Source organism: Antedon mediterranea, chromosome 4, assembly GCF_964355755.1.
Source record: "Antedon mediterranea chromosome 4, ecAntMedi1.1, whole genome shotgun sequence".
Taxonomy (NCBI): domain Eukaryota; kingdom Metazoa; phylum Echinodermata; class Crinoidea; order Comatulida; family Antedonidae; genus Antedon; species Antedon mediterranea.
The window spans coordinates 15926594-15953546 of NC_092673.1; the positions used below are offsets into that span (position 1 = coordinate 15926594).

A 26953-nucleotide genomic window follows, 5' to 3' on the forward strand; every position below is an offset into this window, starting at 1 on the left:
TTCCCCAAAGCTGAAGTCAGGGTATTTGTGTCGTGTATTGTACTACCTTACTTTATGATCCATTTATTAATAGACTAAAATGCACTGCTTCCCCAGGGCTGTTAGTCAGGGTATTTGTGTGGGGTATTGTACTACCTTACTTTATGATCCATTTATTAATAGACTAAAATGCACTGCTTCCCCAGGGCTGTTAGTCAGGGTATTTGTGTGGGGTATTGTACTACCTTACTTTATGATCCATTTATTAATAGACTAAAATGCACTGCTTCCCCAGGGCTGTTAGTCAGGCTATTTGTGTGGGGTATTGTACTACCTCACTTTATGATCCATTTATTAATAGACTAAAATGCACTGCTTCCCCAGGGCTGTTAGTCAGGGTATTTGTGTGGGGTATAGTACTACCTTACTTTATGATCCATTTATTAATAGACTAGAATGCACTGCTTCCCCAGGGCTGTTAGTCAGGGTATTTGTGTGGGGTATTGTACTACCTTACTTTATGATCCATTAATAGACTAAAATGCACTGCTTCCCCAGGGCTGTTAGTCAGGGTATTTGTGTGGGGTATTGTACTACCTTACTTTATGATCCATTTATTAATAGACTAAAATGCACTGCTTCCCCAGGGCTGTTAGTCAGGGTATTTGTGTGGGGTATTGTACTACCTTACTTTATGATCCATTTATTAATAGACTAAAATGCACTGTTTCCCCAGGGCTGTTAGTCAGGGTATTTGTGTGGGGTATTGTACTACCTTACTTTATGATCCATTTATTAATAGACTAAAATGCACTGTTTCCCCAGGGCTGTTAGTCAGGGTATTTGTGTGTGGTATTGTACTACCTTACTTTATGATCCATTTATTAATAGACTAAAATGCACTGCTTCCCCAGGGCTGTTAGTCAGGGTATTTGTGTGGGGTATTGTACTACCTTACTTTATGATCCATTTATTAATAGACTAAAATGCACTGTTTCCCCAGGGCTGTTAGTCAGGGTATTTGTGTCGTGTATTGTACTACCTTACTTTATGATCCATTTATTAATAGACTAAAATGCACTGTTTCCCCAGGGCTGTTAATCAGGGTATTTGTGTGGGGTATTGTACTACCTTACTTTATGATCCATTTATTAATAGACTAAAATGCACTGCTTCCCCAGGGCTGTTAGTCAGGGTATTTGTGTGGGGTATTGTACTACCGTACTTTATGATCCATTTATTAATAGACTAAAATGCACTGCTTCCCCAGGGCTGTTAGTCAGGGTATTTGTGTGGGGTATAGTACTACCTTACTTTATGATCCATTTATTAATAGACTAGAATGCACTGCTTCCCCAGGGCTGTTAGTCAGGGTATTTGTGTGGGGTATTGTACTACCTTACTTTATGATCCATTTATTAATAGACTAAAATGCACTGCTTCCCCAGGGCTGTTAGTCAGGGTATTTGTGTGGGGTATTGTACCACCTTACTTTATGATCCATTTATTAATAGACTAAAATGCACTGCTTCCCCAGGGCTGTTAGTCAGGGTATTTGTGTGGGGTATTGTACTACCTTACTTTATGATCCATTTATTAATAGACTAAAATGCACTGCTTCCCCAGGGCTGTTAGTCAGGGTATTTGTGTGGGGTATTGTACTACCTTACTTTATGATCCATTTATTAATAGACTAAAATGCACTGCTTCCCCAGGGCTGTTAGTCAGGGTATTTGTGTGGGGTATTGTACTACCTTACTTTATGATCCATTTATTAATAGACTAAAATGCACTGCTTCCCCAGGGCTGTTAGTCAGGGTATTTGTGTGGGGTATTGTACTACCTTACTTTATGATCCATTTATTAATAGACTAAAATGCACTGCTTCCCCAGGGCTGTTAGTCAGGGTATTTGTGTGGGGTATTGTACTACCTTACTTTATGATCCATTTATTAATAGACTAAAATGCACTGCTTCCTCAGGGCTGTTAGTCAGGGTATTTGTGTGGGGTATTGTACTACCTTACTTTATGATCCATTTATTAATAGACTAAAATGCACTGTTTCCCCAGGGCTGTTAGTCAGGGTATTTGTGTGGGATAATGTACTACCTTACTTTATGATCCATTTATTAATAGACTAAAATGCACTGCTTCCCCAGGGCTGTTAGTCAGGGTATTTGTGTGGGGTATTGTACTACCTTACTTTATGATCCATTTATTAATAGACTAAAATGCACTGCTTCCCCAGGGCTGTTAGTCAGGGTATTTGTGTGGGGTATTGTACTACCTTACTTTATGATCCATTTATTAATAGACTAAAATGCACTGTTTCCCCAGGGCTGTTAGTCAGGGTATTTGTGTGGGGTATTGTACTACCTCACTTTATGATCCATTTATTAATAGACTAAAATGCACTGCTTCCCCAGGGCTGTTAGTCAGGGTATTTGTGTGGGGTATAGTACTACCTTACTTTATGATCCATTTATTAATAGACTAAAATGCACTGCTTCCCCAGGGCTGTTAGTCAAGGTATTTGTGTGGGGTATTGTACTACCTTACTTTATGATCCATTTATTAATAGACTAAAATGCACTGCTTCCCCAGGGCTGTTAGACAGGGTATTTGTGTGGGGTATTGTACTACCTTACTTTATGATCCATTTATTAATAGACTAAAATGCACTGCTTCCCCAGGGCTGTTAGACAGGGTATTTGTGTGGGGTATTGTACTACCTTACTTTATGATCCATTTATTAATAGACTAAAATGCACTGCTTCCCCAGGGCTGTTAGTCAGGGTATTTGTGTGGGGTATTGTACTACCTTACTTTATGATCCATTTATTAATAGACTAAAATGCACTGCTTCCCCAGGGCTGTTAGTCAGGGTATTTGTGTGGGGTATTGTACTACCTTACTTTATGATCCATTTATTAATAGACTAAAATGCACTGCTTCCCCAGGGCTGTTAGTCAGGGTATTTGTGTGGGGTATTGTACTACCTTACTTTATGATCCATTTATTAATAGACTAAAATGCACTGCTTCCCCAGGGCTGTTAGTCAGGGTATTTGTGTGGGGTATTGTACTACCTCACTTTATGATCCATTTATTAATAGACTAAAATGCACTGCTTCCCCAGGGCTGTTAGTCAGGGTATTTGTGTGGGGTATTGTACTACCTTACTTTATGATCCATTTATTAATAGACTAAAATGCACTGCTTCCCCAGGGCTGTTAGTCAGGGTATTTGTGTGGGGTATTGTACTACCTTACTTTATGATCCATTTATTAATAGACTAAAATGCACTGCTTCCCCAGGGCTGTTAGTCAGGGTATTTGTGTGGGGTATTGTACTACCTTACTTTATGATCCATTTATTAATAGACTAAAATGCACTGCTTCCCCAGGGCTGTTAGTCAGGGTGTTTGTGTGGGATATTGTACTACCTTACTTTATGATCCATTTATTAATAGACTAAAATGCACTGCTTCCCCAGGGCTGTTAGACAGGGTATTTGTGTGGGGTATTGTACTACCTTACTTTATGATCCATTTATTAATAGACTAAAATGCACTGCTTCCCCAGGGCTGTTAGTCAGGGTATTTGTGTGGGGTATTGTACTACCTCACTTTATGATCCATTTATTAATAGACTAAAATGCACTGCTTCCCCAGGGCTGTTAGTCAGGGTATTTGTGTGGGGTATAGTACTACCTTACTTTATGATCCATTTATTAATAGACTAGAATGCACTGCTTCCCCAGGGCTGTTAGTCAGGGTATTTGTGTGGGGTATTGTACTACCTTACTTTATGATCCATTAATAGACTAAAATGCACTGCTTCCCCAGGGCTGTTAGTCAGGGTATTTGTGTGAGGTATTGTACTACCTTACTTTATGATCCATTTATTAATAGACTAAAATGCACTGCTTCCCCAGGGCTGTTAGTCAGGGTATTTGTGTGGGGTATTGTACTACCTTACTTTATGATCCATTTATTAATAGACTAAAATGCACTGCTTCCCCAGGGCTGTTAGTCAGGGTATTTGTGTGGGGTATTGTACTACCTTACTTTATGATCCATTTATTAATAGACTAAAATGCACTGCTTCCCCAGGGCTGTTAGTCAGGGTATTTGTGTGGGGTATTGTACTACCTTACTTTATGATCCATTTATTAATAGACTAAAATGCACTGCTTCCCCAGGGCTGTTAGTCAGGGTATTTGTGTGGGGTATTGTACTACCTTACTTTATGATCCATTTATTAATAGACTAAAATGCACTGCTTCCCCAGGGCTGTTAGTCAGGGTATTTGTGTGGGGTATTGTACTACCTTACTTTATGATCCATTTATTAATAGACTAAAATGCACTGCTTCCCCAGGGCTGTTAGACAGGGTATTTGTGTGGGGTATTGTACTACCTTACTTTATGATCCATTTATTAATAGACTAAAATGCACTGTTTCCCCAGGGCTGTTAGTCAGGGTATTTGTGTGGGGTATTGTACTACCTTACTTTATGATCCATTTATTAATAGACTAAAATGCACTGCTTCCCCAGGGCTGTTAGTCAGGGTATTTGTGTGGGGTATTGTACTACCTTACTTTATGATCCATTTATTAATAGACTAAAATGCACTGCTTCCCCAGGGCTGTTAGTCAGGGTATTTGTGTGGGGTATTGTACTACCTTACTTTATGATCCATTTATTAATAGACTAAAATGCACTGCTTCCCCAGGGCTGTTAGTCAGGGTATTTGTGTGGGGTATTGTACTACCTTACTTTATGATCCATTTATTAATAGACTAAAATGCACTGCTTCCCCAGGGCTGTTAGTCAGGGTATTTGTGTGGGGTATTGTACTACCTTACTTTATGATCCATTTATTAATAGACTAAAATGCACTGTTTCCCCAGGGCTGTTAGTCAGGGTATTTGTGTGGGGTATTGTACTACCTTACTTTATGATCCATTTATTAATAGACTAAAATGCACTGCTTCCCCAGGGCTGTTAGTCAGGGTATTTGTGTGGGGTATTGTACTACCTTACTTTATGATCCATTTATTAATAGACTAAAATACACTGCTTCCCCAGGGCTGTTAGTCAGGGTATTTGTGTGTGGTATAATACGGTAGTTTAGTTCTGTAGTCTATAATGCTTTATATTTCACATGACAGAAGATTGTAAAAATCTGTTGAATCAGTAAGTTTGTCTAACCTGCATAACATAATGCCACACTCATGTTGGTAGAAATACACCAGGAGTAGATCCAGGATTTAGAGGGGAGGGCTAATAATAGACTGTGGAAAGAAGCCTAGGCCCCATGTTTCTAATCAAAATTTTAAAATGTCCTCTTTCGCCATGCTTTTATAAAGTCTCCCACCATTTAATTTTTATGATTTCAGACCTCCACATACTAAAATGGCGGTGCGAAATAACACTTTTGGTTTTTAATAATAAATGAACAATAAATGATATCATTATTGAATAAAGAATTGTTTATCTCGTAATAACTATATTTAATTCAAAATAAAGTTCTGTTATTATTATTGTAATATCCATTTTTTTTTATCCATAATTGTTATTTTAAAATATTTTGTATAAAGCTGGTAGACTGCTCACAATAAAATACAGACAGTACTTTTTGTTTCATTATGCAAAATATGATTTTTTTTAAATTAATAATTTATAATTAGGTGATACATTTAATATCTATAGCTTCTAGTGCATTCTCCATACAAAACCAATTTCTGATAAATAAAATGAATGTGATGTGAAGTAGGATTGGCTTTCCCATGGATATCTTTTTCCTTCTTGATATACCTGAGTACCAATAATTAACCAGTATATAGGCCAATAAATAATATTATCAATAATATTATCACAACATAAAATGGCATAGTAGGCCTCTATTAACCAAACACAGCCTCATAATTAGCCTTAATATAAATTGTTTTTTATACCTAAACAATTCCTGGTAATCAAAATACACATTATTATCCTAAAGCACAAAATATTATTAACAAATATATCCATGACACTTTATTAATTTTATTTAATCAGCAAAGCATCTACTATGAATTAAAAATATACATAGTTATGTGATGTTTTGTTCCAAAATAAATAAATCTTATAGTGTACAGTACAAGCGCAAGCAAGTACTTCTGTACACTTTGCACATCAATAATTCACCATCAATGCAATTACATTTTTAAAAATATAAGAAAACGTATTTTGTTGCTCCTAATCTATACTTTACATGCATTAATGGAGATAATTTTGACACAATTTGATTTGTATATCACATGACTTTTAAGTTTAACCCAATGTTGTAACTCTTTATATATGGCTCTGGCTCCGCTCATAATTCATTCGTTTACATTGCTCGAATAGGAATTATGATATCTTCCTAACACTATCTTGTTTATATTAAGTTTGCAAACGATAGATAGGTAAACAAGACTTATATTTTCTATTATAGGCTAGCATGCAAGACTGATTAGGAAGTCATGTGACGCACAGAAGCAGTGACAATTATAAACACCCTATAGTCAAGTAGCGTCTGTTGATGTAGAGTTGTTCAGTCGGACTGATTTACCAGTGGATGGAGGATTGTTTCCAGGGTAGGGTACCAACAATTCTGTTGTTCAGATTCAGTTGTAGTGTGAGTTTTTATATTATTTATTTAATATTTCATTTGACTTACAGAATTGTGCTTTGTTTTATGACAATTACAGGAATAGCAATACTTTGTTTGGAAATGTTGGTTTATGGCAACCAGTTGCATCCATTGAAGTGTTTCTCAACTATTTTATTTTTACAGCAAAAATTGCAATACAATAAAATTACAGATTTTAATTCGAAATTCAGAGGTAATCTTGGTGAACACTACAAGGGTGATCACTATCTTTTGCTCAAATTCTGCCTATGTTATCACTTACCTTTCAGACTTTTCATTTAATAGCACATAAGTTGTTCAATAAACTTGTGTTAAAATGTTAATATCAAACGTACTAATGTCTGTTGGAGAGTACAAAGGTCACAGAAGTTAGGCTGCTGAATATCTTGTAGTACTAAGTATATTTTGAACGAAACATGTCTGACATGAATATAAAAAAAGGTGTATTAGCCTGATAGTACAGTGATACGCCCGTATTCTTAAACCGGACTTTAGTCGTAGTTTGAACTTTGACTTCAAAAAGTGTTAGTTCGAGCTACAGGCTCTAGACCCCTTGATTTCTATGCTACAATTTACCCGATAAATATAGGCATATTTTGAACTTTAAAGGTCACTTCTTTTTAAAATTGAAAAAATGGATTGACACAGTTATTGCGCATCACGCAGTATTTTATTTATGCATTATGAAAAATGAACAAAGTGGCTACCCTAAATCTGATTAAAATTGCCTCAAATGACGCTAGAACGCGTTGCTTCCAGGGGCTTCGCCATCTGGACCCCCACCGGGGCCCCTTGGCGGCCTCTCCCTGACACCCAGCCTAGAGAGAGATTAACCAAATTATTAACCAAATAACTGATACGTTTTTCTGATACTCACAATTGCCTAGAGGGATGTTTTTGCTGTTTTTTTAGGGTGTAAAGTATAGCGGCCAAACTGAATGGCAGCCATTTGTTGTGTATTAATTAAAGAAAAGTCATAATTGCCGTTTGGGAAAATGAATCCACAAAACAATGTTTCCAGTTATTATGAAAAAATAATAATCTTCATGTAGTAACACCAGCATACAGGGTCATCTTCATTCACTAACACCAGCATACAGGTCATCTTCATTCAGTAACACCAGCATACAGATCATCTTCATTCAGTAACACCAGCATACAGGTCATCTTCATTCAGTAACACCAGCATACAAGTCATCTTCATGCAGTAACACCAGCATACAGGTCGTCTTCATTCAGTAACGCCAGCATACAGGTCATCTTCATGTAGTAACGCCAGCATACAGGTCATCTTCATGCAGTAACACCAGCATACAGGTCATCTTCATTCAGTAACGCCAGCATACAGGTCATCTTCATCCAGTAACACCAGCATACAGGTCATTTTAATGCAGTAACACCAGCATACAGGCCATCTTCATGCAGTAACACCAGCATACAGGTCATCTTCATCCAGTAACACCAGCATACAGGTCATCTTCATCCAGTAACACCAGCATACAGGTCATCTTCATTCAGTAACACCAGCATACAGGAGTCATCTGCATGCAGTAACACCAGCATACATCTCATCTTCATTCAGTAACACCAGCATTTATACAGGTCATCTTCATTCAGTAATATGCAGGCATACAGGTCATCTTCATTCAGTAACGCCAGCATACAGGTCATCTTCATTCAGTATCACCATACAGGTCATCTTCATGCAGACGTAACACCAGCATACAGGTCATCTTTCATTCAGTAACACCAGCATACATGTCATCTTCATTCAGTAACGCCAGCATACAGGTCATCTTCATTCAGTAACACCAGCATACAGGAGTCATCTTCATGCAGTAACACCAGCCTACAGGTCATCGTTCATTCATTTAATGCAAAGGTTTCTGTCTGATGGAATTATGTTTTACATTTCATATTTTCAGAAGAGAATGTGAGGCTTACTTTTACACTAGAAGCTATCGGCATTAATAATTGTTAAATGAAGACACTGTATTTTTGCAATGGAAAGGTACGTTTTTAACAATTATTTCAAACAAAAATAACCAGCTCCAATATGTGTTGATATTATTGAAATATGTAACTATTAAAAACAAATTAAAATGTTTGAATAGTTATATTGACATAAATATATATATATAACATACTTTATGATCAGAATTTATAGTTCAAACAAAAAGAAAACACTTTGATTTTAAGATATTCTTTTGAGAAAAATACTTAAAACTTTCTTAAAAGATTATAAAATCCAAATTTATTTCTTTCTTTCTTTAAAAATTATGAAATCATAAATATTACAATTAAAGGGCTCATTCTCATTAAATATAATAATAATAATATATCCATCAATCATCATTCTCATTAAATACACGGGTATAAATGGATTATTTCTTACATTTTGACAGGAAACATTTGGTAGAAGCTTTGTTAAGGAATGATTTGAAAACAATTAAACAAATCTGTAAGACGCAACCAGGTCTTCTGAAATCTATCAATGAGGTATAAAAACAGATATATTTTTATAATATTATCAAAGAAGAAATTCTTTTCATTAAAGTTTAAAATTATAGAGGATGTAATTTTATTTAATAGTTTAAAGCTTTTTTAGGGTCTGTTTCTGCTGAAAAAATGAAAATAATCGATTTTTTCCAGTCACCGCAAACCACAAAAATAATCGCGTTGCAATTGAAAATTGCTACGACTTTAATCGGTTATTCAGGTAATCAGTTTTTAAAATCACGTCATCATTCTCCCACAGCGCAGTTCAAGTTATGAAAGGCCGATGAGAGTTGGTTTGTTTACATCCTATCGCTGCCTAAAACTCTCACATGTAGGATTAAAAATTACTCTTACGTAAAGCTATATTGTTTGTAAAATAAACATCTAGGCCTACTACCGTACCACATACAACAGAATAATGATGTTATATTAATAAGGACACGTCGGCGAAAAAAGTTCGTTTCGCCGTTCGTTGGTTCTACCTTCGGCCTGCTAGGCATATGCATTTCTACCGAAACAAGTCAACAGACAACAGGCCTAAAAAATGACATGTAAAACATCGTTAGCCTGGACTGGTGGTGGTATGTAACGGGTGTACTTGTAACACAGAATCCTGGGGTCATCCTGGAGTTTCTCGGTATAATTCTACCCCACAAAATAATAAAAATCAAATGTTTAACATTTGATTGTTATTCGGTCGCGATCGTGGTTTTGCTGATCGTCGTCGATATCGCGCAAATAAACAGCATGTTTTGTGACGTGAATAAGTTTGTCATACTCTAGAGGTCAAAGTGAGGTCAATAATCGCTATTTGTGTTGCAGCTCAAAACTGCTCCGCAATAATCGGTTAAAACAAGAAATAATCGATTAAAACACGCAATGGATTGAGTGTTTTTAATCGGTTATTTTTAATCGGTTATTTTATTTTGCGCTGTTTCTGCTGCCCAAAAATAATCGATTAAAAAAATAAACGGTTAATAATCGATTATTTCTGCTCAGCAGAAACAGGCCCTTACTTAATGAATTACAATTCTTTTGCATTATCACACTGATGATGGAAGCTTACCTCTATGTACTGATTATCCATATTAGGCTAAAAATAATCTATATATAAATTTACGTAAGGGCAAAATTCGATAAATCTCTGTTTATTTCTAGAATTTTTACTCGATGGTATATAAAGTTGGTTCATACTTTCGGTACTCATTTTAACCATCTGATGTAACCCTGTTTACTAATTAAATTGAGTTAGGTAATTAGTTATTGACGATTAAAACGAATTTAGGTTCAACGATTTGCCCCAAATAGGGGTGTTTTCCAATCGTGGTATACACTGTCTAATGGATGTCCATCTTGAAAAATACCCGCCACAAAAATGCGAGGAGGCTTCGCATTTTCCTATCTCCTCCTCCGATAATTGTTTTTAATAGCTGAAAACTGGTTGAACAGCTAGAGTACAGCATCATAATGTTGAAGACAGGCCGATTTTCTTAAAAAATACTATTTTGATATATTTAATATACGATTATACAAATGTATTGATTTGCGATGAATGGAACATCCCAATCTCACAGTCTGCCAGAGTTTGGTTTAACACAAGTAGGTAAATTTATGAGCCCTTGGTTTAACACATACAGTAGGTAAATATATGGGCCCTTTGAGAATAAACTTGCAATACTTTGACAATACTGTAATTGGTCCTCATTTGAATCGAACATTTCTTACTGTGAATGTCTGTACTGTTAGATGTAATATAAAAATATATACAAATAAACGTTATTACTGAGATTGTGGTGAGGCTCTACTGTTAGATATATAAACACATTATTATATATAAATAAACTTTATACTGACAGTTCCTTCTCAACGTTTGTATTAATTAATAATTACCAATAATATAAACGTCGTAGTGGTGTATCGTGACATGTACTTTAATATTTCAATCGATTATGACAGTGACAGTTTCAACAAAGTATTAAATCGCAAATGTTTTACTGTATTTAGAGGTATATTATTTATAGGCCTATAAAACATGAACAACATATTTCGTTACTGAGTGGATAAAGAATATATTTAAAAATTGTTCCTCTTTGTACTTATCCGCTTTCCCATCCCTCAACCCTAATGTTACATACAAAACACAAATTGGGTTTCTTTAAATGAGTCCAAATCAAAAATTTGGACTCATTTTGTGATAAGTTTCTCCTTCGGAAGTAATTCCCAGGGTGCTAATTTTAGTTGACTACATAAATCGTGTCTATTTATTCGTTTCTGTAAACGACAATGTATTGTAGTCCTGCGGTACGTACATTTGAAATGCCAGTTTTGTTACGCTGAAATTACTGTGTATTCGAGAACCATCTGTGAGCACGACCATCTAGTAATATAAATACACACTGATGATGGAGGTTTAACCTGTATGTACTGATTAACAACATTAGGCTAAAAATAATAATATAAATACACACTGATGATGGAGGTTTAACCTGCATGTACTGATTATCCATATTAGGCTAAAAATAATAATATAAATACACACTGATGATGGGGGTATAACCTGCATGTACTGATTAACCACATTAGGCTAAAAATAATAATATAAATACACACTGATGATGGAGGTTTAACCTGCATGTACTGATTATCCATATTAGGCTAAAAATACACACTGATGATGGAGGTATAACCTGCATGTACTGATTAACCACATTAGGCTAAAAATAATAATATAAATACACACTGATGATGGAGGTATAACCTGCATGCACTGATTAACAACATTAGGCTAAAAATAATAATATAAATACTGTACACACTGATGATGGAGGTATAACCTGCATGTACTGATTAACCACATTAGGCTAAAAATAATAATATAAATACACACTGATGATGGGGGTATAACCTGCATGTACTGATTAACCACATTAGGCTAAAAATAATAATATAAATACACACTGATGATGGAGGTATAACCTGCATGCACTGATTAACAACATTAGGCTAAAAATAATAATATAAATACTGTACACACTGATGATGGAGGTATAACCTGCATGTACTGATTAACCACATTAGGCTAAAAATAATAATATAAATACACACTGATGATGGGGGTATAACCTGCATGTACTGATTAACCACATTAGGCTAAAAATAATAATATAAATACACACTGATGATGGAGGTTTAACCTGCATGTACTGATTATCCATATTAGGCTAAAAATAATAATATAAATACACACTGATGATGGAGGTATAACCTGCATGTACTGATTAACCACATTAGGCTAAAAATAATAATATAAATACACACTGATGATGGAGGTTTAACCTGTATGTACTGATTAACAACATTAGGCTAAAAATAATAATATAAATACACACTGATGATGGAGGTTTAACCTGCATGTACTGATTATCCATATTAGGCTAAAAATAATAATATAAATACACACTGATGATGGAGGTATAACCTGCATGTACTGATTAACCACATTAGGCTAAAAATAATAATATAAATACACACTGATGATGGAGGTTTAACCTGCATGTACTGATTATCCATATTAGGCTAAAAATAATAATATAAATACACACTGATGATGGAGGTATAACCTGCATGTACTGATTAACCACATTAGGCTAAAAATAATAATATAAATACACACTGATGATGGAGGTATAACCTGCATGCACTGATTAACAACATTAGGCTAAAAATAATAATATAAATACTGTACACACTGATGATGGAGGTATAACCTGCATGTACTGATTAACCACATTAGGCTAAAAATAATAATATAAATACACACTGATGATGGGGGTATAACCTGCATGTACTGATTAACCACATTAGGCTAAAAATAATAATATAAATACACACTGATGATGGAGGTATAACCTGCATGCACTGATTAACAACATTAGGCTAAAAATAATAATATAAATACTGTACACACTGATGATGGAGGTATAACCTGCATGTACTGATTAACCACATTAGGCTAAAAATAATAATATAAATACACACTGATGATGGGGGTATAACCTGCATGTACTGATTAACCACATTAGGCTAAAAATAATAATATAAATACACACTGATGATGGAGGTTTAACCTGCATGTACTGATTATCCATATTAGGCTAAAAATAATAATATAAATACACACTGATGATGGAGGTATAACCTGCATGTACTGATTAACCACATTAGGCTAAAAATAATAATATAAATACACACTGATGATGGAGGTATAACCTGCATGCACTGATTAACAACATTAGGCTAAAAATAATAATATAAATACACACTGATGATGGAGGTATAACCTGCATGTACTGATTAACCACATTAGGCTAAAAATAATAATATAAATACACACTGATGATGGGGGTATAACCTGCATGTACTGATTAACCACATTAGGCTAAAAATAATAATATAAATACACACTGATGATAGAGGTATAACCTGCATGCACTGATTAACCACATTAGGCTAAAAATAATAATATAAATACACACTGATGATGGAGGTATAACCTGCATGTACTGATTAACCACATTAGGCTAAAAATAATAATATAAATACACACTGATGATGGGGGTATAACCTGCATGTACTGATTAACCACATTAGGCTAAAAATAATAATATAAATACACACTGATGATGGAGGTAATTATAACCTGCATGCACGGATTAACCACATTAGGCTAGAAAAAATAATATAAATACACACTGATGATGGGGGTATAACCTGCATGTACTGATTAACCACATTAGGCTAAAAATAATAATATAAATAAATCAAAGCTTAGCAGAATCTAAATGAAGCATAAAAGACATGATTTTGTGAAAAATGTTACAATTAGAGAAAAAGTAAAGACTTGATTACAACAAACCAAATAAAAAACTAAATAGTTAATATGATTTATGAACTGATTTAAAGTGTACAGTTACCTGTCAAATATTACATATATCTTTAATTTTCTCAATGAAAAATCTTCATAATGGTAACCTACAATAATAATAATAATATCCTGGATTTATATAGCGCCTAATGTTGTGAAACCTCTAAGCGCTGAACATTATTACCCCAGTCATTTTCCTGATCAAACACCTATGGAAACATACTCCCATAATGCAGCTAGTAATAAGCGCAAAGTTGTGTCTTGATCTAACCGGGTTCCCAATTATACACCTGGGTGGAGAGAGGCAAACGTAAGTAAAGTATCTTGCCTAAGGATACAAGCAATGCGGCGGGAGTTGGATTCGAAACTCGATCTCACGATCAGCAGTCCAACGTCCTTACAATGTTGTTAACATTTTTATGACCTTAAAACAAATATAAATTGCTCATTATTACTGTATGTACTTTAAGATAACGATTGACAATGGTCTAATTAATTGTAAATACGAAATAAAATGGGACATGCTACATTGACTATTAATAAAATAACAAATTAAAAAATGTTAAAAATAGAATCTGATTTCAATAAAAAAGGATTATTAATTGTTAATAACCTGCTCCCGCCCTTTACTTACTTTACAATAAAAAACAAACATTTTGCACAAAAGGAAGAGAAATGTAAATAATGTTCAGTTTAGTAAAAATGTTTGAGCAATGCAATTTCAAAAAGAAATTTAATATGAAATTATTCTTTTCAAACAGTGCCATATCTTATCTTATGACTTTTTGGAAAAAATAATTCAATTAAAGTTGTCAGTTAAAATTTGATATACTGGTAAGTAAGTGCCCACAGATGGTTCTCGAATACATAAACTTCGGTAAATAACTGAATATTGTCTAAGTCACACTGTACACAAAGCAAATAAATACAGATATGATGGAATTTATGTATTCAAATATAATTGTCATCTATATATAAATTTACGTAAGGGCAAAATTCGGTAAATCGCGCCTTACTTCTAGAATTTTCACTCGATGGTATGTAAAGTTGGTTCGTACTTTCGGTACTGATTTTAACCGCCTGATGTAACCCTGTTTACTAATTAAATTGAGTTAGATAATTAGTTATTGACGATTAAAACGAATTTAGGTTCAAAGATTTGCCCCAAATAGGGGTGTTTTCCGATCGTGGTATACACTGTCTAATGGATGTCCATCTTGAAAAATACCCGCCAAAAAAATGCGAGGAGGCTTCGCATTTTTCTATCTCCTCCTACGATAATTGTTTTTAATAGCTGAAAACCGGTTGAACAGCTAGAGTACACCATCATAATGTTGAAGACAGGCCGATTTTCTTTAAAAAATACTATTTTGATAGATTTAATATACGATTATACAAATGTATTGATTTGCGATGAATGGAACATCCCAATCTCTCAGTCTGCCAGAATTTGGTTTAACACAAGTACTGTAGGTAAATTTATGAGCCCTTGGTTTAACACATACGGTAGGTAAATATATGGGCCCTTTGAGAATAAACTTGCAATACTTTGACAATACTGTAAATACCTATTAACTATTTTTCATTTGAATCGAACATTTCTTACTGTGAATGTTCGTACTGTTAGATGTAATATAAAAATATATACAAATAAACTTTATTACTGAGACTGTGGATAGGCTCTACTGTTAGATATACAAATAAACTTTATACTGACAGTTCCTTCTCAACGTTTGTATTAATTAATAATTACCAAAAATATAAACGTCGTAGTGGTGTATCGTGACATGTACTTTAATATTTCAATCGATTATGACAGTGACAGTTTTAACAAAGTATTAAATCGCAAATGTTTTAGGCCTATTGTATTTAGAGGTATATTATTTATAGGCCTATAAAACATGAACAAAATATTTCGTTACTCAGTGGATAAAGAATATATTTAAAAATTGTTCCTCTTTGTACCTATCCGCTTTCCCATCCCTCAACCCTAATGTTACATAGCGAGGAGGCTTCGCATTTTCCTATCTCCTCCTACGATAATTGTTTTTAATAGCTGAAAACCGGTTGAACAGCTAGAGTACACCATCATAATGTTGAAGACAGGCCGATTTTCTTTTAAAAATACTATTTTGATAGATTGCTAGAGTACACCATCATAATGTTGAAGACAGGCCGATTTTCTTTAAAAAATACTATTTTGATAGATTTAATATACGATTATACAAATGTATTGATTTGCGATGAATGGAACATCCAGTTTGGTTTAACACAAGTACTGTAGGTAAATTTATGAGCCCTTGGTTTAACACATACGGTAGGTAAATATATGGGCCCTTTGAGAATAAACTTGCAATAGGTTCGGAAAATGTTAAAAACCAATTTCTATTATTTGAATCGGTAAATTGTTTTTAATAGCTGAAAACCGGTTGAACAGCTAGAGTACACCATCATAATGTTGAAGACAGGCCGATTTTCTTTTAAAAATACTATTTTGATAGATTGCTAGAGTACACCATCATAATGTTGAAGACAGGCCGATTTTCTTTAAAAAATACTATTTTGATAGATTTAATATACGATTATACAAATGTATTGATTTGCGATGAATGGAACATCCAGTTTGGTTTAACACAAGTACTGTAGGTAAATTTATGAGCCCTTGGTTTAACACATACGGTAGGTAAATATATGGGCCCTTTGAGAATAAACTTGCAATAGGTTCGGAAAATGTTAAAAACCAATTTCTATTATTTGAATCGGTAAACAGTTTCCATTTATTATACATTGATAATGAAACATGAAATATTCCTATTTATGTCCCTCGAGGTTCATTACAATTTATATTTAGTAGTCCCACGGACTTCATCTTAGCCACTCCCCCGAGTGCTAAGGCCAAATTTATGATACCCTACATTCTATGTAAGTTTAGTTACAGTTAGTTTTTGACGATAATACAACGAATTTAGGTTACACCCTTCGGCCGCGAAAACGTTTCTGTACAAATATGATACCGATTGGCTTTATTTCATTCAACAGCGACCATAATCTCGCCAATTACAGGATAGATAAACTATTTTATTATTGATGTGCTTATAAATTAAGACTCATGTAAACAGCTTGATTACATCATTTTACAGACAAACGAAACTTTTTTAAACCTACTGTTTCAATAACTGAGTATAATACTGTATACGTTTTCATAAGTAAGTGCATATACATTTTCGTGTTTTCATTGACGAGATTGTAATAGTAACTTCAGTAACTATATTACAGTACTTATTTATTATACGACACAAGACAATTGTATCTGACAGGTACGTACATTATTCTAAAAAATAAGTCTATAGATCCCTTAGGCGTCATAAATCACAGGCCAACAAATCAGTACTCATGACAGAAATTCGACCCAGTTTGGTTCACACAAATGTTTACAGGAAGTTCAACACCACAACCGATGATTTGCCCTAAATATTTAGGTAGACTACAGTTTAATTTTTCACTGAATAGGAGCTTGAATTTCCGATTTCCATTTCGCAGAATGTCTAGGTCTATTTATTTAGTTTGGTTCTTATAATATATAAATACAATCAACTTTATTACTGCGGTTCCATCACCACCACCACGTGCCGCCGCCCAATTCCCGTACATACATTTCCATTTCTCCCTAATTTCTTTAATCCACATAAATTAATTGTCCTTTATGGAATCCAGTATTGGTTTTGTTGTCTCTATTTCTGAATACCCCAATTAGGGGGACACTTCCGTTTTTGTTTAGTGTCCCAAAAAAGTCCCCGTCCGTGGATTCTACTGTATTCGAGAACCATCTGTGAGCACCCCTAGATGGTACGCGAGCGAAGCGAGCGTGCCATCTAGTCCTGAGAATTACCTTAATTTTGTTTATTGCATGGTATTGTTCACCAAATTCCTGTCTTGGTACATTTGATGATGGGATGGTATAAGGCTTCATGATATGATATGATTTTCATCGAGTCATGATATGATATGATCTTCATCGAGGCAAATGATAAATTTGTTTTGATCGTCAATATAGTACACTGGTTTTCATTAGGTGTTAAAAATTAGTACTGAAAGTATTTACCATCGTTCTCTACCATTGGGTAAACATTCTAAAAGTTGAACTTAATTTACAGAAATGTCCCATTACGTAAATTTATTTATAAATTCATTAAACTGCTTATTGGCCTCATATTTTTAATATCTGAACATTTGTTTGTACAATTTTATGAAATATTTATTTTATAACATTCAAATTTTGTGATTGACATTGTACAGTAATTAGATTTTGATGATTACTTACATTAAGTAATAGGCTAACAATCACTAGATCTGATCCATGGTAATATATTATATTTTGTTTTCATTTATCAATAATGATAATTAGGATTTTATCACATTATTTAGCAGTAATTGTTGTTGTTTGTATTAACAAAAAAAAAAACAATTTCACATAATGTCTGTTGTCAGTATTTATAAACTTCATGATTACGATTCCTTTCCAGAATGGGAACACGCCATTACATGAGTGTCTGTGGCTTGGAGACCCTACCTTAGAAATAGTGACGTGTCTCATTCAGCATGGGGCGCCAGTAGCATTGCAAAATAAGGTAAATGTATAGGGATTTGCTTGTGTAATAGGCTAACATTATATAGATCTACTGAAGTAAACCATTTAATGAGAGAAAAAAGTAAGCACATTAACAAAAATCAAATTTGATTAAAACAAACCAAATAAAAAAATAACTAAATAGTTATATATGATTTATGATAACTGATTTAAAGTGTACAGTTACCTATCATATAACATAAATCTTTAATTCTCTTAATGAACAAAAAAATCAATTTTTTTTATATATTCAGTTATTAATTAACAATTATTGACAATGGTCTAATTAATTGTAAATATGAAATAAAATGCGACAACTACTAAACAACTAAAAATGTTTATGTTAAAAAAATTAATAGAATCTGATTTTAATAAAAAATAATTATTAATTAATAACCTACTCCCTCCCTTACCTTACAAAAAATGCTTCTGTCAGTCTATCCAGCTAATTATAAACATGGCCTTAAACTACATCTGGAGATCCTTTTCCAACCTAGGATATTTTTGTGCAAACATTTTGCCACAAAAGGAAGAGAAATGTAAATAATATTTAGCCTTTAGTTAGTGGTTTCCAAAATTTAAAATGTTTGAGCAATGCAATTTAAAAAAGAAAGCTAATATGAAATTATTCTTTTCAAACTGAATGCTTTAAAGTTGTATTGTCCCCCAAAACTTGAAAAATAAAGATGAAAAAAATCAAATTTTGAATAGACCATTTTATAGTTATACTAAAGTTACTCACTTTCGCCCAAAAAAATCCGGGGAAAAAAATGATTTTGCTTACCAAAAAACCGATTTATCATCATTTTTTTCGAACTCGGAGCGCTGATATTTCAAAATACTGTCGTTTAATCATCAACTAATGAATATGCACGATATGCTAATGACCACATACTTTTTGAGCGACGGCCGCCGGTAATCGAAAAAAAGTTTAGTGTCGCGATTATCGGAAAACTTGTGCGCTTAGAGCGTGAAAGATTGTTTTTGCATCCGATTGTCGAAAAGATAAAAAGCCTGAAAATCTAAATGGATTTATCGGTAGGTAGAATTGTTTACATTAGTTATACGCACTTTAGATACTACTCCTATGCCTAGATGAATAGTAAAGATGACCCCAATGGATCAAGAAGAACACCTCTTCAGAAGTCAACAGAATGGCTGGTCCGTCCCGTCCCGGGAGGAGAGCAATGACGATAGGCTCTCATCTCAATTAGGCCTATCTACTCTTTCTACTAGGTAGAGGCCTACTCTTTCTACTAGGTAGAGGCCTACCAATAAGGAGGAAAATAATATACAGTATTTTGATATCAAACCATAATCAATAGAAATTGACTGTGATTAAACCAAAAGTAATCATGTCACACTGTATCCGTTTTTTTTATTCTCCATTCTGTTTCGCCCATCCATAATATCCTACTAGGCTACTCTAGAGTAGGCCCTAGTCCTAGGTTTATATGTCTATGCTAGAGTCCTGATAACTAGGAAACCTGCCTATGCTAAATAAGTACTAGACACTAGGCCTAAATGAAAGGTATACTTTGCTAGGATTAACTGTACAAATATTATGTTTGCAGCATATATAATTTTATAAATACAGTAATATTATTTTAATACATACTGTAACTTGTGTTGTTGCCTAGTGCATATATTTATTTTTTGTGTGTTGTACCTAATATAATTTGTAGTTATTTTCAAGTACATCATCTGAACCGTCAAATCCAGAAGTAGGTTTAAGACAAAGGCAACGAGGAAGGGGAAGAGGACGAGGTAAAGGAAGAGGAAGGAGAGGGAGAGGAAAGAAAGATGGAACCCATATTGTTCTACAACAGAGAGAAGAAAACATTTCTGTAAGAATTTTTTATTTTGTGGATATATGTCTAGAATGGAGATTTAAGAACGTGACAACAATGCATGAAAGTTTTATGATTATATTATGTATCATGGAAAACCAAAACATAGGAAAGTTATTGGATACCAGCATCCCAAATAAAAAGCTTTAAAAATGAAAAAATTGGTTTTGTAAATTACTATATTTATATGCAGCCTGTATTTAATTTGCAGTCAAAAATAGATGCACTTAACGAGAATGAAGTCCGGAATCTTTTAAAAGAGGCAGCAAAAAAAAATCCTGGCTTGATTCTAAGTATTTTGGATAGGCAACAGCTGCCTGAAAGAGGGCATCACCCAGATGCTGATGGAGCTGCACCAGACTGGTGTGTGTGCCACGCCTGCCGTGAGATGCCGACACAGGTAGAGCGAATGTGTTGTGGGTATAATCCCGATAATTGCACATCCCTACTTCCAGTAAGTACAATATTTTAAATTTTTTTAAAGAAAAATTGCTTTACATTGATATTAATTTTTATTCAAGTATTTATTTGATTTGATATTTGGTATTTTGATATGAAACCATAATCAATAGAAATTGACTGTGATCAAACCAAAAGTAATTATGTCACACATTGCTTTACATAACATTGATATTAATTATTCAAGTATTTATTTGATTTGATATTTCTAGTTTTAGCAACTACATAAAAAAAAAAAAAATATGACCAACCCCCATATTTTAACAATTAATCCCCCATTTGTATCACTTTGCAACATATTTAATACACATAAATATAGTAAAGACATTTTTAACATTTAACAACATTTTTTTAGGACTTTGAACTGCTTGTTCTGAATGAGGCAGTGTTAGACATTGCGCGGGCATACCGGCAAGATGTTTTAGTCGCCCCATTAGACAACAACTGGAGCAGAGGCCATAGGCATACTGCCTACAGACAGTATATTTTGTGGCAGCATGGCAGACTTGGCATAGGAATTCGCAGGACTATTCCAAGTTGCTGCGTTTGGAAAATACGAGACCGCTATCCTGATGAATTCGGCCAATACGTTGGGTTCCAATCAGCTCGTATATAAAATCATTGTACATTATTTATAAATAAAACAAAAATATTTTGCACTTAAAGTTCATATATGATGTAATGGGGAAAAAAAATATTACAGGAAATATTTTGAAATTGTAATACGAGTACATAATAAAAAATGAGGTAATTAATATATCTATTATACTACTGTATAATATATTATACTACTGTATAATATATTATACTACTGTATAATATATTATACTACTGTATAATATATTATACTACTGTATAATATATTATACTACTGTATATCAATCATGAATTTCTGGATTATTTAAAATCGTGATAATTTGTCATCAACTAATTGCTGTGTTGGTGGTGGCTGAACTTGAGCAATTGTTGGGCAAATTCTTCTAGGATCATTTACATCTAAATCCAATGCTGCCTTCAAACTGGTATCGTCCATTAATCGCAGCTCAACAACCATTTCAAACAAGGTTTGGATGTACCCATACGTTTTCTCTTCTTTGACAGGTACCACTGTCCACCTTTTGCTTTTTTTGTTGAATAAACGTTGATACCTATAAAGAAAAGCAGAATATTGTGGGCCAAGTGAATTACAATTTCACATTGTTTAATTATCACTGTATATAACAATGTATCCTTTATTGTGAGAATGTTAAATTGATCATGTTTATATGGAATTTAGAAAGCAGATCACATCCACAAATTGCTGGCAGTTGAAACAAATATTAAATTAACTAGAAAGTATACCGTGTGGTCCCATCATTATTCTTTTTTATGGGTCTCTGGTGGTTTGATGTATAATCCAATGCTGCTATTAGATTTCTTGCCTTGTAAACTGGTGGGCTATAGGAAAAACGCTTAGCAGCATACATCAGAATGCACTGGTGGAAATTTTCCAATTCAGCTGTTCCTCTAAATATAAACAATACATTGCTAATTATTACTAAATGCATAATTTATAGAACAATTTAACATTTATTGTTTACTGTAAAAAGAATAAAAAATCATATTTCAACACAGTAGGTTCTCAATACAGTTTTTTTCTACATCCTACACAAAGTACTCACCGGAAATTGAGCCAGTATGGAATCTTGTTGAGGAACCTTTTGCTCAAAACAATGTTCCTCAATGCATTATGTGCTGGATCGCCTTTTGCTAACCAGCCTTTATCTCTATCTGTTTCTAATGGGCCATGGCTGCAACAGGCCGTTCCACTATCACTGTACGACAACATCCATTCATGTTCGTTGACGACATGGTGGATAATTCCACACCAAATACCCTTTTATTGTATAAACCACAAAGAGAAAATTATAATAAAAAAATTATAATCACTGACACAGGAATTGCCAAGATTATTAACATATGATACATCCTGGTACAGTTAAATGCATTTCTGTTATTCATCATACATTAACCATAGGCATACTGTACTTACAATGAATTCATCATATGTGTTTGCAACCTCACATGTATGCCAGAAATGGTTCACGATGTCCTGGCTCCAACTTAGTAATGCTTTGCACTCTTTTTTCTGTCCTGCCTAGTAACATATATTCAGAAAATAAAGTTAAGAACATGAGTTTACAGCAAGAATCTTATGACTACATATTTTCTATGTACTTATTTGTATTATTTGAACTTAAGATTGCCCCTGGCATTAATCTGTCCAGCTGGAAATAATATAAAAAAATAATAAATACAGTATTCAAACTTACTGCAACCAACTTTTTTGCCAGATTTTTTGCAGCATGCTAGATATCATGAGAATGTTTTATCTCTGGATAACCTTTTTCTGATAAAAAAAAATACACAATAGCACATTTTATATAATGGATACAATTCATGCAATTTTAAATACTGTGAATTATCAAGTATAATCGAAATTTAATGTCATAAATTTTACAGAAAAGAAATACATAATCATTATTGCACCAATTTGCATATGTGCATCTGTAACACATTCAATCACCCTAACATTTTGTTCCTCAAGAAATTTTAGGCTGTCTTGAAATCCGACCTTTTCCATTGCTGTACTCTTACCACCGGTTTCACGCTTGTCCAGGGTTATAATTGACAGAATGCTTTTGTCTGCATTGTTCATCATGGTGTAGGTACAGAATTGTGCGGAATGGCCTGGGCTGTCCATTCTGCCGTCTCCTAAATATAAAGATTTAGTAAATTTATTACATTTCACGGTTTACAAATTAAACCATTTAACCCTCGATATATCAGAATTTAGTGTAAATTACAAAACCTACCAAGCAAAACAACCTCCTTTCCTTCATGACTTTTTAGAATCTCCTCCTGTGTTTTATCCCATAACTTGTTTATAGATGGAACCAGATAGCGTCTTTGTATTCTGTAAAATGTGTTACAATTTACTATGTGCAGTTTCATAAACTTGGCAAACAAAGCTATCTTTCCATAGTTGTTCCCAGAAGCCAATATAGCAGTTGATGTTAACAGGTCACCTCCATGAAGATGGTTCTTCAAAATTGGTTGGGAACACCACTTATTGTTTAGATGCCCATTAACACATATCTTAAAAATATAACAAGTATTAATTAGTAGATACAGTACTATAGTGTCTTTTATTAGAGATCACCACTAGAACAAGAAATTTAGCAGAAACTTTTTTTACTGTTCTTTGCTATTCAATCATGTACATGGTATGGCATAATATTGACATGTTTAATATTGTCAGAAGATTCTTTATCGGTTTCTTCTTCTTCCTCATCATCACTGTAAAATTTCTCCTCAAATTCCTCTTCAGAAAAAGTTGTTTCTTGCAGATCAAGAGCTGCTAATAAAGTACAATGAGACTTTATTCAAACTTAATTGCTTTACATGAAATTAAGATTACTTATTTTATCAAATTACAATTAATTAATACACAATTTTAGTTTACTACCAATGTAGACTAGAATTTAGTTTTAAGTTTTGACCACAGATTCTTTATGTAGAATAGTATGGTATATAAATTAACCATTTCCTTCGACTATAAAATAAAAATAAAAGCACACTATTGTCAAGTCACTGGCATTATGAACGGCAATAATTAATATGTAGTACAGCTTCAGTAATTGCATGTGAATAAAATTTAAACAGTAGTCTTAAAATATGCATTACACAATGACAATGTTACATGTAAACTTACCACAGGAAGATATTAAAAGGAGGGTCGTAGTCTGGATCATCATCATCATCTGATTCACTTATGTCAATTTCAATAGTCATACTAGAAAAACAAGCATAACACAGTTTTAATTGCAATACAATTGTCTACCTAACTTGACATTGGTTGATGGATATTAAATGATTTGATTTCTATGGAATTTGAATTCAATGTTTATGTACTGTACAATCACCATAAACTGTTCACCATCAGTACAACATGCATTCTTTGTTATTGCAAAATATATTTACTTTGACTTTCCAGCATTGCTTTCATATTCTGCCTTTCTTTCAGTATCACTTTCACTAAAAATAAAAAAATATCATTTAAACCATTGAATATTCACCCTTTTCAATTGTAAAATATTGTTTAAATAAATAAATTACATTGTATAGTGCATCATTACAGATTTACTCTACAATCACTTGTCAGTGAACTTACAGAAGGAGTTATTATTTACTAACAATTGAGTGCCTTTGAAGCCCACCATCACATACCATTCCAAGTATCACATCACATCTCCCAGGTCACAAGAAACATAGAAAATGTAATGATTCTTAACAAATATAATATACCAATGCCATCTGATAATGTTACTGTTATTTCAGCAATTCAGTAAATTAAACATTGACTTACAATTCATTAGAAGATGAAAGTGCTGGTGCTGGTGAACTGGCTGAACCATGACTAGTAGTAGTGCTTAATTGATCTATTCCAGATATACCTGAAAGGCTGAAAGCAAACCAACAATGTGTTGTAAACTGATTGAATTGTTGATTACCAATTCACAAGTAACAATTTATTACAATTGTTGTAATCATGGTTATTTTTGTATTATAGTATAATTAACACAGGCCTAATGGCCAACTTAATTAAAAATCATATTTAGTTAGAACACATCATATTTTGCATTATTTATTTGATGTTACTTTTAAAATTGAAAATCATAGAATCTTACTGAATTTCAGTCATGGAATCTGAACTATGATGTTGTGTCACCAATTTTGTTTCCACTGCCATCATTGGAGTGGATGTCATTGCTGTTGCAAACTGGGGAGATACTTGTTTTTTTCACTTGTTGCAAACTCCTACTAGGCCTAGCACCACTAGGCATAGTCCTAGCAGTACTAGTACTAGTAGTACTACTACAAGGCCTACTAGTTGTAGAAGTCATTTCATTTAGAAGGCATTGTCATCGTTGACTGCTTTGTTTTCTCATACCTATAATAGTATTAATAATTTATGTATAGACAGGCCTAGTAGTAGAATTTAGAATAAACATGCATGATGGCTAATAAATATAATGTGAAGGCTCCATGACTAGCTATAACGAGTAGGCCTAGGCCTACTAGTTAGGCCTATATAAAATAGGCCTAGCCTAGAGGCCTACCTATCTTATTTATATGCTAAATAATTTAATTTTTTTTAGAAGGGCTAGGCCCCTAGCCTACTTTACTAGAGTAGTATGCCTAGCCTAGGAGGAGGTAGGACGGACGGCCCTGCTGGGCCCACCACCACCCAGACAGTCAGAATACTCACATATCGAGTAAAAATGTTGCAACTTCAGTCTCGCTCTCAAGATTGTTTGAATCCTGAACTGCTGTCCATCTTACAAAAACTTCCGGACTTAGCAGTATTCTGCGATTATTGATATTGGTATTTATTCTACTTTTCCGTCTCTTTTTTTCTGAATTTGTGACCAACGCACCAGGACGCTTCTGACCCTTCTGACTCGCCATCATAAGAATGTTTTCTGTCCCCGCGCGCGCGAGAGGTTGTTGTTCCTCCGGCCGGCATGCAGCCGGTGTAAGATTGAAATGTGTCCATCATTCAAAAGTGTCCGGGTGGACACTTTTCAGCATTGGATAGTGTCCAATTGCATGTTTCAACGGGTTCGCGGGCGTTTTCCAACAATTTAATGCTGTCCGGCGCGTTTAATAATGTCTGACCCTTGGATTGAATACCGTCCGTGGTTGAGATTTGAGATTCAGGTTTTGATCGTGATTGCGCATGCACTTGTCTTTTTTTAACGACCACTATTTGTTAATAATGCCAAACTAGTTTTTATTTTTCAAAGATAACTTGGCTTAAAACACCTCCAATTAGCGACCATTATATTATTTGGTATGAATAAAGACAAGAAGAATAAATAACAATATAATAAT

At 33.8% G+C, this 26953-nt stretch overlaps 3 protein-coding genes and 1 long non-coding RNA gene across 5 annotated transcripts; 2 read left to right on the forward strand and 2 right to left on the reverse strand.

Annotated features, from left to right (window-relative positions):
- Nucleotides 1-8594: 8594 nt before the first annotated feature.
- On the forward strand, nt 8595-18723 carry LOC140047867 (uncharacterized). Its single transcript, XR_011844977.1, has 3 exons — nt 8595-8668; nt 9063-9156; nt 18604-18723. It is a non-coding gene; the product is annotated as an uncharacterized lncRNA (long non-coding RNA).
- A 954-nt stretch (nt 18724-19677) lies between these two features.
- On the forward strand, nt 19678-21760 carry LOC140048041 (P2X purinoceptor 7-like). The gene is made up of 4 exons (XM_072093046.1): nt 19678-19745; nt 20393-20554; nt 20769-21011; nt 21372-21760. The coding sequence occupies exons 1-4, from the start codon at nt 19734-19736 to the stop codon at nt 21630-21632; spliced, it is 678 nt and encodes a 225-aa protein (XP_071949147.1). The 5' UTR covers nt 19678-19733; the 3' UTR covers nt 21633-21760.
- LOC140048042 (uncharacterized) lies at nt 21729-23430 on the reverse strand. Its single transcript, XM_072093048.1, has 5 exons — nt 23329-23430; nt 23049-23153; nt 22678-22892; nt 22358-22522; nt 21729-22164 (listed from the first exon to the last, which is right to left on the reverse strand). The coding sequence occupies exons 3-5, from the start codon at nt 22842-22844 to the stop codon at nt 21918-21920; spliced, it is 579 nt and encodes a 192-aa protein (XP_071949149.1). The 5' UTR covers nt 22845-22892; nt 23049-23153; nt 23329-23430; the 3' UTR covers nt 21729-21917.
- A 586-nt stretch (nt 23431-24016) lies between these two features.
- On the reverse strand, nt 24017-26531 carry LOC140048043 (uncharacterized). Of its 2 annotated transcripts, none has more exons than XM_072093050.1 (6): nt 26328-26531; nt 25747-26009; nt 25425-25520; nt 25040-25093; nt 24771-24851; nt 24017-24154 (listed from the first exon to the last, which is right to left on the reverse strand). In XM_072093050.1, coding segments are annotated over exons 2-6 (312 nt in total). In that variant the 5' UTR covers nt 25827-26009; nt 26328-26531; the 3' UTR covers nt 24017-24153. The 2 variants fall into 2 exon arrangements, with proteins under 2 accessions (XP_071949151.1, XP_071949150.1); XM_072093049.1 differs by lacking the exon at nt 24017-24154 and adding an exon at nt 24329-24416.
- Nucleotides 26532-26953: the final 422 nt, after the last annotated feature.